The 12,993-nt window shown below is 53.4% G+C and overlaps 1 protein-coding gene across 5 annotated transcripts in view; it reads left to right on the forward strand.

The window, feature by feature from the left end:
- Positions 1-12,993, forward strand: part of palmdb (palmdelphin b) — a 46,960-nt gene that overhangs the window by 14,478 nt on the left and 19,489 nt on the right. For all 5 annotated transcript variants that reach the window (XR_003867673.1, XR_003867670.1, XM_029698489.1 and 2 more), the window contains exon 4: positions 3,837-3,967. Coding sequence is in view for 3 of the 5 variants with exons in the window: in XM_029698489.1 (XP_029554349.1) it covers positions 3,837-3,967 (131 nt within the window). In the remaining 2 variants the exon portion in view is untranslated. The remainder of the gene's footprint in view (positions 1-3,836; positions 3,968-12,993) is intronic.

A 12,993-nucleotide genomic window follows, 5' to 3' on the forward strand; every position in this document is an offset into this window, starting at 1 on the left:
ACAGTGAAGCATGATGGTGGCAGCGTCATGCTGTGGGGATGTTTTTCAGCGGCCTGGACTGTCAGGATCGATGGAAAGATGAAAGGAGCAAAGTACAGAGAGATACTTCATGAAAACCTGCTCCAGAGCACTCAGGACCTCAGACTGGGTTGAAGTTTCATCTTCCAACAGGACAATGACCCGAAGCACACAGGCATTTCTGGAGAGACCTGAAAAGACCTGTGGAGCGACATTCCCCATCCAACCTGACAGAGCTTGAGACATTTGGAGAGAAGAATGGAAGAAACTCCCCAAATACAAGTGTGCCAAACTTGTAGCATCAAACCCAAGAGGACTTGAGGCTGCTGTAACGTTCGTCGTTATAGAGGGACCAAGGCGCAGCGGAGGTTTGGTTCATCATCATTTTTATTAGAACGGTGAACCAGCAAAACAATAAACGATACCATGAACGAACAGCTTCACAGGCTACGAATAGCAATGCAAATACAATTCCCCACGAACAGCGTGGGGGAAAATGAACTTAAATGAGATCCCAATCAGAGACAACTAGCGACAGCTGTCTCTGATTGGGAAGACAGAAACCAACATAGAAATACTCCCCAATAGAGCCAACACAAGGCTCCAACGCAAAACAGAAAACAAACACAGGAAAACCACCCAACATAAACCACCCTGACCCAAAACACCTGAGTTCACCCGGTCAGGGCGTGACAGTACCCCCCCCTCAACGGTGCGTACTCCCGGCGCACCAAACTTAAGTCTATTAGGGGGGGGAATCCGGGTGGGCGCCTCACCCTCGGTGGAGGCTCTGGCCCCGGGCGTGTTCTCCCCCCCGCCTCCACCTTAGCCCTACCCCTCTGGCCCGGACTGGACCACTGTGGAGCGGCATGCCCAGGCTCTGGAGCGGAGCCGTCGCCCGGAACAGGATTGGGCACCGGTGGACCGGACCCGGGCCGTGCCGGACTGGGAACACGCACCACTGGTTTGGTGCGGGCAGCAGGGACGGGCCGGACAGGACTGGGGACACGCACCACTGACTTGGTGCGGGGAGCAGGGACGGGCCGGACAGGACTGGGGACACGCACCACTAACCTGGTGCGGGGAGCAGGAACGGGCCGGACAGGACTGGGAACACGCACCTCTGACTTGGTGCGGGGAGCAGGAACGGGCCGGACAGGACTGGGGACACGCACCACTAACCTGGTGCGGGGAGCAGGAACGGGCCGGACAGGACTGGGGACACGCACCACTAACCTGGTGCGGGGAGCAGGGACGGGCCGGACAGGACTGGGGACACGCACCACTGACTTGGTGCGGGGAGCAGGGACGGGCCGGACAGGACTGGGGACACGCACCACTAACCTGGTGCGGGGAGCAGGAATGGGCCGGACAGGACTGGGGACACGCACCACTGACTTGGTGCGGGGAGCAGGGACGGGCCGGACAGGACTGGGGACACGCACCACTAACCTGGTGCGGGGAGCAGGAACGGGCCGGACAGGACTGGGAACACGCACCACTAACCTGGTGCGGGGAGCAGGAACGGGCCGGACAGGACTGGGAACACGCACCTCTGACTTGGTGCGGGGAGCAGGAACGGGCCGGACAGGACTGGGGACACGCACCACTGACTTGGTGCGGGGAGCAGGGACGGGCCGGACAGGACTGGGGACACGCACCACTAACCTGGTGCGGGGAGCAGGAACGGGCCGGACAGGACTGGGGACACGCACCACTAACCTGGTGCGGGGAGCAGGGACGGGCCGGACAGGACTGGGGACACGCACCACTGACTTGGTGCGGGGAGCAGGGACGGGCCGGACAGGACTGGGGACACGCACCACTAACCTGGTGCGGGGAGCAGGAACGGGCCGGACAGGACTGGGGACACGCACCACTGACTTGGTGCGGGGAGCAGGGACGGGCCGGACAGGACTGGGGACACGCACCACTAACCTGGTGCGGGGAGCAGGAACGGGCCGGACAGGACTGGGAACACGCACCACTAACCTGGTGCGGGGAGCAGGAACGGGCCGGACAGGACTGGGAACACGCACCTCTGACTTGGTGCGGGGAGCAGGAACGGGCCGGACAGGACTGGGGACACGCACCACTGACTTGGTGCGGGGAGCAGGGACGGGCCGGACAGGACTGGGGACACGCACCACTAACCTGGTGCGGGGAGCAGGAACGGGCCGGACAGGACTGGGGACACGCACCACTAACCTGGTGCGGGGAGCAGGAACGGGCCGGACAGGACTGGGGACACGCACCACTAACCTGGTGCGGGGAGCAGGGACGGGCCAGACAGGACTGTGAACACGTACTGGTGCCCTGAAGCGTGGAGCCGGTTTAGCCACTCGTCCTGGCTGGATGCCCATCCTAGCACGGCATGTGCTGGGCATGTCCACCGGACGTACCGGGCTGTGCGGGCGCACTGGCGACACACCGCGCAACTCCGCTTCCCGTGGCCTGGAGCGGGGAGCAGGGACGGGCCGGACAGGACTGTGGACACGCACCGTGGGTTTGGTGCGGGGAGCAGGGACGGGCCAGACAGGACTGTGAACACGTATAGGTGACCTGTAGCGTGGAGCTGGTTTAGCCACTCGTCCCGGCTGGATTCCCATCTTAGCACGGCATGTGCTGGGTCTGTCCACCGGACGCACTGGGCTGTGCGGGCGCACTGGCGACACAGCGCGCAACTCCGCATACCAGGGCTCCTCCTCCAGATCTTCCCTCTGCAGGTCCTCAATCAACTGCCTCATCCTCGTCTCTTCCTCCGCCGTCATCCCCCACGAGAGCAGTGGTCTGGGCTCTTCCTCTGCCCTACCGGACCACCCCATTAGCCCCCCCCCAAAATTTTCTTGGGGCTGTTTTCCGGGCCTCCTCGACCGCCGCCTGCGACTCCGTCTACCGGCTGGCTTTTCCTCCTCGACCTGGGAGTCCGTCCGCCAGGGTCCTTTCCCCGACATGATCTCCTCCCAGGTCCAGAACTCCTTTCCCTCGCGAGCCCATCTCTCGCGCTCCTTTTCCTCCCGCTGCTTGGTCCTGGTTCGGTGGGGAATTCTGTAACGTTCGTCGTTATAGAGGGACCAAGGCGCAGCGGAGGTTTGGTTCATCATCATTTTTATTAGAACGGTGAACCAGCAAAACAATAAACGATACCATGAACGAACAGCTTCACAGGCTACGAATAGCAATGCAAATACAATTCCCCACCAACAGCGTGGGGGAAAATGAACTTAAATGAGATCCCAATCAGAGACAACTAGCGACAGCTGTCTCTGATTGGGAAGACAGAAACCAACATAGAAATACTCCCCAATAGAGCCAACACAAGGCTCCAACGCAAAACAGAAAACAAACACAGGAAAACCACCCAACATAAACCACCCTGACCCAAAACACCTGAGTTCACCCGGTCAGGGCGTGACAGCTGCAATCACTGCCAAAGGCGCTTCAACAAAGTACTCAGTAAAGGGTCTGAATACTTATGTAAAAATTATACTTCATTTATTTTTTATACATTTGCAAAAATGTCTAAAAACCTGTTTTTGCATCGTCATTATGGGGTATTTTGTTTAGATTGATGAAATAAAAAATAATAATGATAAAAAATGAATAAAAAAGAATGTGGAAAAAGTCAAGGGTTCTGAATACCTCCCAAATACACTGTACATTGTTAAAAACCTATTGCATGTTGGTTTTATCTGAAGTAAAAAAGAATGGAATGGAATTTAAATATCTACATGGTCGTTGGGGACACACAACAGTTATTGAGTTACAACACTATAGTTCATGGTGTAACATAGTCTATTGATGGTTTCCCCAAATAGAAAAAAGCCCTTCGAGAGCAATGGCTGATGGATGGGCTGAGCCCTCAGAGTGAGGAGGACCAGGAGGCCACCAAACTACAGGCCCAGGGCGACCAGGAGCAAACCCTATTACTGCAGAGTAACATTGACAGGTACATCTTAGAATGGGATGAATGGTGAGGTGTGTGTGTGTGTGTGCGTGCGTGCGTGCGTGCGTGTGTGTGTGTGTGTGTGTGTGTTTAGTGCTGTGATTAACCAAAATGTCGTACTTTTTTTCAGTTATTAAACAACTAATTGACTGACGTCGGTTTAATTACTTGAGAGAAATTCCATAGAGAGAAATCATGTCAATCACGTGAGACATTGCATCAAGAACGAACTGTGGCACGCTGTAGGGAGTTTTTAATAGGGAAATATTCAACCTAATTCAGGGCATAAAACGTGGTAAAACCTCTTAACGAGTTTTAACCAATAAGTTAGGTAACAATCTGATTCCTTAAAGTAGTGGAAGACTATAGTACAACTCTAGGAAAAAAGGGTTCCAAAAGGGTTCTTCGGCTGTCACCATAGGAGGACCCTTTTCGGTTCCAGGTAGAACCCTTTTTGGTTCCAGGTAGAACCCTGTTTGGTTCCAGGTAGAAGTATTTTGGGTTCCATGTAAAACCCTCTGTGGAAAGGGTTCTACCTAGAACCAAATGGGGTTATTCAAAGGTTTCTTCTATGGGGACAGCCAAAGAACCTTTATAGGTTCTAGATAGCACCTATTTTTCTAAGAGTGTACAGGAGCCACATGTACCATTTGTGTGCCTTCAAAAATGTTCTTTGGTTGATTGAATGTGGTACAAGTGAGACGTTGTATGATGTCTTTATATTCAAAAGCATGTCATCTAGATGTTGAGTTGATCGACCTATATACCATGACATCTCATGATTTTCGCTGTTTAACCATAAACTGGTCATGCTTCTGGCAAACCCCAATAGCACATTGTGCATATAATCTGGGATAGGTCCCACTATTATGTCAAAATGTTCAAGCCGAGATAAAATACTGGGGCCTTTAATTCCTTTTACAGCTTTCCCAGACTATGTTGCTAAATCTATAAATAAATTAGTCTAAGACTGATTTCTGAGTTGACAGTTTTCCTCAAAAGGATATGCCCTCTTCCCTTTGCTATTACAGTACCTTTATGGAGACAAAAAGAGCAGCCAAATTCCCCATTAAACTGTTTAAAGTTTTGAAGAAGAGGTCTGGCAGCTGTGTAACTGACTAAAATCAAAGGAAAGATTTTGTTAGTCACAATTTCACCTTCAGGATTTTTCCATTTGACACCTTGATCTTGCAAAGTAATACATTCAGCTACAAAAGGTTTCAAGCACGTGTTCATGTGTGGCTTTTGGGGCCCAAACCATAAACCGCAAAGAAGGACGTGTACAGGAAGCTCATTAACAGTACGAAGATGTGGTCAAATGCTAAAAAAGACGAGTATTTAAAAATTGGAACTCACAACTGAAGGGACAGATTATCGGGAGAATTTAGAGGCGACAGTTCCTTATACATCTTCCCATCATATATATTATCTATAGAAGATTGGTTCTCTTTAACTATCAAATCTATGCTTTAGATCGTTTACAATCTCAGGTTCCTGCAACATTTTCTGAATTTGCTCTTCTAAAGGCAAATATATATTTTTTAAATACCGTCTTTGTCTTTCCAATTTTTCGATTGCCGTCTCACAGCTCCTGCAATGCACCTTCACATCAGAATGTTCCACCAAGATAACAGTTCTCACACATGTAGTGAATTTCCATGTACTGTTTCGTGTCATCAAAATACTTGTAAAATAAATTTGAGACACTAACGGAATTAATCCCGCCCACAAAATTCATGATGATGTCCTCTTGGCAATCATTGGTCAAACTCTACTTCAATTTTACAGACAGAAGCAGAAGTTCATTTAGTTCTTAAGTCTGCTTGGGCTCCGTGTCTGTCTCAGTCATCTGGGACTAGATCATCTTCTGAGTTGTATTGGAGACCATCTGCCTCAGAACAAAGATCTGAATGAGGATGAAGGCCATCCACATGGGTCGGTCCAGCACAGCCCGATTGATGTCCACCCAAATTGTTTTGTCCAGCATTGAAAGGCACCTTCAATAAAACATTACAGTACTTTACTTTAAATAACATAAAACATGCTTTGTTTTGCATTGAAATGTCTTGAACTGTCCACACGAACACTTTTGACCAGCCAGAGGATAAAACCTGTCATGTGCTACAATATATTTTTACCCACTCTCTGACCTTTCTAAACACTGTTAATAAAGGTTCATGTTTGTTCTCCGGTGGATTCCTATAGTAACAGTGTTCGGGCAGATAGTGTTTCAGGTACCTGTGAATTTCTACAGTAACAGTGTTAGTGCTGTTCAAAACATCCTGTGGTGTGCCAGTCCAAATAAAACATACCCCCCTGTCCTAAATGACTACAGGTCTGTCGAGTTGATTTCACATTATGAAAAATAACTCACTAGCGAAACTAAACTCAGTTGGTAGATTCTCTGTTCTCTCTTCCCTAACCCTGTCTCTCCTAGATATGTAGATGATGCATTTCTGTCATCATAACTATGTTACTGTTCATCCATTATGGCATCCATATACCACAGGGGGGCATAACAATTATGTTCTCTGAAAATGTTGTTTCATCTCCCATTCATATCATTGCATATTCTGTTAACTTGATGTGACTGATTTAAAGTTACTACTTTCATTGTGGCCATCTTCCTTCATTGTGATGCCAGAATAGTGTCCCCTTAAGAGAGAGTCATTTAATATAATCTTGAACTGAGCCATTATAATATCCGATATAGCTAACGTTACTTACAACCAACAACCATAATTGTCGCTAACAATAATTACTAATTCCACACAAAATTTGTAGGCCACTGTCACGATTCCCACCGACGGTGGCGCCCCCTCCTGCTCGGGTGGCGCTCGGCGGTCGTCGTCACCGGCCTACTAGCTGCCACCGATTCCCTTTTGCTTTTGCTTTTCCCTTTTTTTATTTTGTGACACCTGTGGTCAATTAGCCATTAGAGGGGCTATTTAGTTTAGCTGGCCCGCTCCTGTTCGTGCGGGATTAATGATTGTTTATTTGACAGACGGTTTATGTTCGTGTCGACGTTGTTTTGACGCCGTATGTACTTTCTCCCCTGTGTGTGGGAACATTTGTTTTTGTGTGAGTGTATATTAAAAACACCACTACCCTGTGTTCGCTGCTTCCTGCGCCTCATTCCTCCTCCACGACTACCAAGCCGTAACAGAATCCCGCACCGAGATAAAAGGCATGGAATCAGCGGGAGCAGCGGCCACTCCTCTGCCCTCGATGGAGGAACGCGTACTCCACCACACGACAGTCCTCCATCGCATCGGATCGGCAATGGACCAGATGATGGAGAGGATGGACCGATGGGAGAGAAGTGGTATCCTCTCTCCACCTCCACTTCCCCCGATACAGCCATCTTCGCCCCCCATGACGTCTGGCTCTGGCGCGCTTCGTTTGGCGCTTCCGAGGGAGTACGATGGGGCGGCGGCTGGGTGCCAGGGATTTTTGCTCCAGCTTGAGCTGTACCTGGCCACCGTCAGACCTGCTCCCACGGGGGAGGAGAGCGTGAGTGCCCTCGTTTCCTGCCTGACGGGCCGAGCTCTGGAGTGGGCTAATGCGGTCTGGAACGGTCCAGACTCGGCGAGGGACCACTACCCAGAGTTCACCCGCCGCTTTCGGGCCGTGTTCGACCACCCTCCGGAAGGAAGAGCGGCGGGTGAACGGCTGTTCCACCTCAGGCAGGAGACGAGGAGTGCCCAGGACTTCGCGCTGGAGTTCAGGACCTTGGCTGCTGGGGCGGGGTGGAACGACAGGGCCCTCATAGATTACTACCGCTGCAGTCTCCGGGCGGACGTCCGCAGGGAGCTGGCCTGTCGGGACACAGCTCTGTCCCTGGACGAGCTCATAGATATGTCCATACGACTGGACAATTTGCTGGCTGCCCGCGGGCGTTCGGAGAGGGTCCTGCCCGTTCCACCCCTGTGCACCCCCGCCCCTACCCCTATGGAGGTAGGGGGGGCCGTGCAAAGGGGCACCGGAGGAGGTGGCTCCTCCTGCACCAGCTGTGGTCGGAGAGGACACACGGCCGACCGGTGCAGGACGAGCCAGTCTGGGAGTCGAGATGGCAGGCAGAACACTTCTCGGTCACCTCAGGTGAGTCAGCACCAGATTCACCCAGAACCCCCTGTTGGTCATGTGTTTTTACCTGTTTTGTTTACTAAATTTTTTCCCTCTTCCCAGCATAGGGCGCTAGTCGATTCAGGCGCAGCTGGGAATTTTATGGACCGTGGACTTGCCATTAAGCTGGGCATTCCGCGGGTGCCGATAGATTCCCCTTTCCCTGTGCACTCCCTAGATAGCCGGCCATTAGGGTCAGGGTTAGTCAGGGAGTCTACGGTGCCACTGGACATGGTAACGCAGGGGAATCATAAGGAACGCATTAGTTTTTTCCTTATTGATTCGCCTGCGTTTCCGGTGGTGCTGGGGGTCCCCTGGCTGGCTGGTCACAATCCCCGTATTTCGTGGAAACAGGGGGTTCTCCAGGGGTGGTCAGAGGAGTGTTCAAGTAGGTGTCTAGGAGTTTCCATAGGTGCCACGTCGGTGGAGAGTCCAGACCAGGTGTCCACCGTGCGCATTCCCCCTGAATACGCCGATTTGGCGATCGCCTTTTGTAAAAAGAGGGCGACTAAATTACCACCTCATCGACAGGGGGATTGTGCGATAGATCTCCAGGTTGACGCTGCGCTTCCCAGGAGTCACGTGTACCCCTTGTCACAGGAGGAGACTGCGGCTATGGAGACATATGTCACGGAATCCCTGGGACAGGGGTACATTCGGCCCTCCATCTCACCCGCTTCCTCGAGTTTCTTTTTTGTGAAGAAAAAGGAGGGAGGTCTGCGTCCGTGCATTGATTACCGAGGTCTAAACGCTATTACGGTGGGGTTTAGTTACCCACTACCTCTCATCGCTACGGCGGTGGAATCATTTCACGGAGCACAGTTCTTCACAAAACTGGATCTCAGGAGCGCGTATAATCTGGTGCATATCAAGAAGGGAGACGAGTGGAAAACCGCCTTTAGTACCACATCAGGCCATTATGAGTACCTCGTCATGCCGTATGGGTTGAAAAATGCTCCAGCCGTCTTTCAATCCTTTGTTGACGAGATTCTCAGGGACCTGCACGGGCAGGGCGTGATAGTCTATATCGATGACATCCTGATATATTCCGCCACCCGCTCCGCGCATGTGTCCCTGGTGCGCAAGGTGCTTGGTAGACTGCTGGAGCATGACCTATACGTTAAGGCTGAGAAGTGTGAGTTTTCCAAACGAGCCGTCTCCTTTCTGGGTTATCGCATTTCCACCACGGGGGTGGTGATGGAGTGTGACCGCGTTAAGGCCGTGCGTAATTGGCCGACTCCAACCACGGTGAAGGAGGTGCAGCGGTTTTTAGGCTTTGCCAATTACTACCGGAGGTTTATCCGGGGTTTTGGCCAGGTAGCGGCTCCCATTACCTCACTGCTGAAGGGGGGGCCGGTGCGTTTGCGATGGTCGACGGAGGCGGACGGAGCCTTCAAGAAGTTGAAGACGCTGTTCACCGACGCACCCGTGTTGGCGCACCCGGACCCGTCTTTAGCGTTCGTAGTGGAGGTGGACGCGTCCGAGGCTGGGGTGGGTGCCGTGCTATCACAGCGCTCGGGTGTGCCATTGAAACTCCGCCCCTGCGCTTTCTTTTCGAAGAAGCTCAGTTCGGCGGAGCGTAACTACGATGTGGGGGACAGGGAGTTGCTAGCAGTGGTTAAGGCTCTGAGGGTGTGGCGGCACTGGCTTGAGGGGGCTAAACACCCCTTTCTCATCTGGACCGACCACCGAAACCTGGAGTACATCCGGGCAGCGAGGAGACTGAATCCACGTCAGGCGAGGTGGGCCATGTTCTTCGCCCGGTTTAGGTTTACCATCTCCTATAGACCGGGTTCCCTGAATACTAGGGCCGACGCGCTGTCCCGTCTCTATGACACGGAGGACCGGCCCATCGATCCAACTCCCATCATTCCAGCGTCTAGGCTGGTGGCCCCTGTGGTATGGGAGGTGGACGCGGACATCGAGCGGGCATTGGTGTTAGAACCTGCGCCTGCGCAGGTGCCCTTGGGGCGCATGTATGTGCCGCTCGGTGTTCGTGATCGTTTGATTCGGTGGGCGCACACGCTACCCACTGCGGGTCATCCTGGTGAGGCGAGGACAGTGCGGAGTCTAAGGGGGAAGTACTGGTGGCCCACCTTAGCTAAGGATGTCTCTTCCTGTTCGGTGTGTGCCCAGAGTAAGGCTCCTAGGCATCTACCAAGAGGGAAGTTACAGCCCCTCCCCGTTCCACAACGACCATGGTCGCACCTGTCCATCGACTTCCTGACAGATCTTCCCCCCTCTCAGGGGAACACGGCGATTCTGGTGGTTGTGGATCGGTTCTCTAAGTCCTGCCGTCTCCTCCCATTGCCCGGTCTCCCTACGGCCCTGCAGACTGCGGAGGCCCTATTTACCCACGTCTTCCGGCACTACGGGGTGCCGGAGGACATTGTCTCTGATCGAGGTTCCCAGTTCACATCCAGGGTCTGGAAAGCGTTTATGGAGCGGCTGGGGGTCTCGGTCAGTTTGACCTCCGGTTATCACCCCGAGAGCAATGGGCAGGCGGAGAGGGTGAACCAGGAGGTGGGCAGGTTCCTGAGGTCGTATTGCCAGGACCGGCCAGGGGAGTGGGCGAGGTATATTCCCTGGGCTGAGTTAGCCCAGAACTCACTTCGCCACTCCTCTACTAACATATCACCCTTTCAGTGTGTGTTAGGTTACCAGCCGGTCCTGGCACCATGGCACCGGAGTCAGACCGAGGCTCCTGCGGTGGAGGACTGGGTCCAGCACTCCAAGGAGACCTGGAGAGCCGTACAGGACTCACTAAAGGAGGCCAGTGCGCGGCAGAAGAGGAGTGCTGACCGCCACCGCAGTGAGGCGCCCGTGTTCGCACCGGGAGACAGGGTCTGGCTCTCGACCCGGAACCTGCCCCTCCGCGTGCCCTGCCGGAAGCTGGGGCCGCAGTGTGTGGGGCCCTTCAAAGTCCTGAGGAGGATAAACGAGGTGTGTTATCGGTTGCAACTCCCTTCCTATTACCGTATTAACCCCTCGTTTCATGTGTCTCTCCTCAGGCCGGTGGTAGCTGGTCCCCTTCACGAAGATGAGGTGCCGGAGGTCCCTCCGCCCCCTCTGGACATCGGGGGGTCCCCGGCGTACAGCATACGGGCCATACTGGACTCGAGATGCCGGGCGAGGGGCCTACAGTACCTCGTTGACTGGGAGGGGTACGGCCCGGAGGAGAGGTGCTGGGTGCCGGCGGCGGACGTCCTGGACCCATCTATGTTGAGGGAGTTCCACCACCTCCGTCCGGATCGCCCTGCGCCTCGCCCTCCGGGTCGACCTCGAGGCCGGTGTCGGCGCGCTGCGGGAGCCGCGCGTCAGGAGAGGGGTACTGTCACGATTCCCACCGACGGTGGCGCCCCCTCCTGCTCGGGTGGCGCTCGGCGGTCGTCGTCACCGGCCTACTAGCTGCCACCGATTCCCTTTTGCTTTTCCCTTTTTTTATTTTGTGACACCTGTGGTCAATTAGCCATTAGAGGGGCTATTTAGTTTAGCTGGCCCGCTCCTGTTCGTGCGGGATTAATGATTGTTTATTTGACAGACGGTTTATGTTCGTGTCGACGTTGTTTTGACGCCGTATGTAGTTTCTCCCCTGTGTGTGGGAACATTTGTTTTTGTGTGAGTGTATATTAAAAACACCACTACCCTGTGTTCGCTGCTTCCTGCGCCTCATTCCTCCTCCACGACTACCAAGCCGTAACAGCCACCATAACTTGTCATCTGCCAAGCTGTATCCTTAAATATAAGCCTATTGCAATGAGCTATTTACCACTTAAAATATAGATAGCTAAATATCTTGGTATTAAATCCTACCAAAATCTATAAGGGCACAAAGCGAGACCCAGATGCAGACACGGGAGGCAGCTGGTTTGAGTCTTGGTCCCAGGGACAGAAGACAAAGGACTGAGACACGGGCTTAATCCTAGACACATGGAACGTAGGGTGAATACGGAGGGCACAGGGTAACAAGAGATGGACAGCAGTGGAACTAAGTACTCTAGAGATGGGAAACGAACCAATGAAACGAGGGGACAGTTTGCGGGACTCTACCTGAAGGAGCAGGTCCCGTGTGGACAGCCATACCCTCTGCCCAATGCGGTAGTGGGGAGCTGGAGTCTGGCGGCGGTCCGCTTGTTGACGATACCTGGAGTTAGTCTTGAGAAGCACTACCCTAGCTCTTCTCCAGGTACGTCGACAGCGGCGGCGGACAAACATCTGAACCGAGGGTACGTTGACTTCTGGTTCTTGTTCTGGGAAGAGTGGAGGTTGATACCCCATGGAGCACTCAAAAGGGGAGAGTCCCGTGGCTGAGCAGGGAAGGGTGTTCCGGGCATACTCCACCCAGACCAGTTGTTGGCTCCAGGTAGTAGGGTTGGTTGAGACCAGGCATCTTAGGGTGGTCTCCAGGTCAGCTCGTGCCGACTGGCCGTTCGACTGGGGATGGAACGTTTGAAGAAAGTTTGGGGAGAGGGATGATATGAGCAGCCTTTGAGAATAGATCCACCACTGTCAGAATGATGGAGTAGCCATCAGACGGGGGAAGCCCAGTGACAAAATCCAGAGAGATATGAGACCAGGGAAGATGAGGGATCGGTAGTGGCTGAAGAAGGCCAGAAAGAGCTTGCCATGGAGTCTTGTTCTGGGCACACACCGTGCACGCGGCGATGAAGGCAGAGACGTCAGGAACCATTGTGGGTCACCAGAAACGTTGTCGGAGGAATGCTAGGGTACGGCGGGAACTGGGATGACAGGTCAGCCTGGAGGAATGAGCCCATTCCAGGACCCGGGACAGGACTGAGTTAGGGACAAACCGCCAGTTAGCTGGGCCCCCTTCAGGTCCAGGCTGGGAACGTTGAGCCTTGCAAACCAGGGTCTCAATACCATAACCCACTGAGGTTGCAAGG

Source organism: Salmo trutta, chromosome 2 (genome assembly GCF_901001165.1).
Source record: "Salmo trutta chromosome 2, fSalTru1.1, whole genome shotgun sequence".
NCBI classification, from domain to species: Eukaryota; Metazoa; Chordata; class Actinopteri; order Salmoniformes; family Salmonidae; genus Salmo; species Salmo trutta.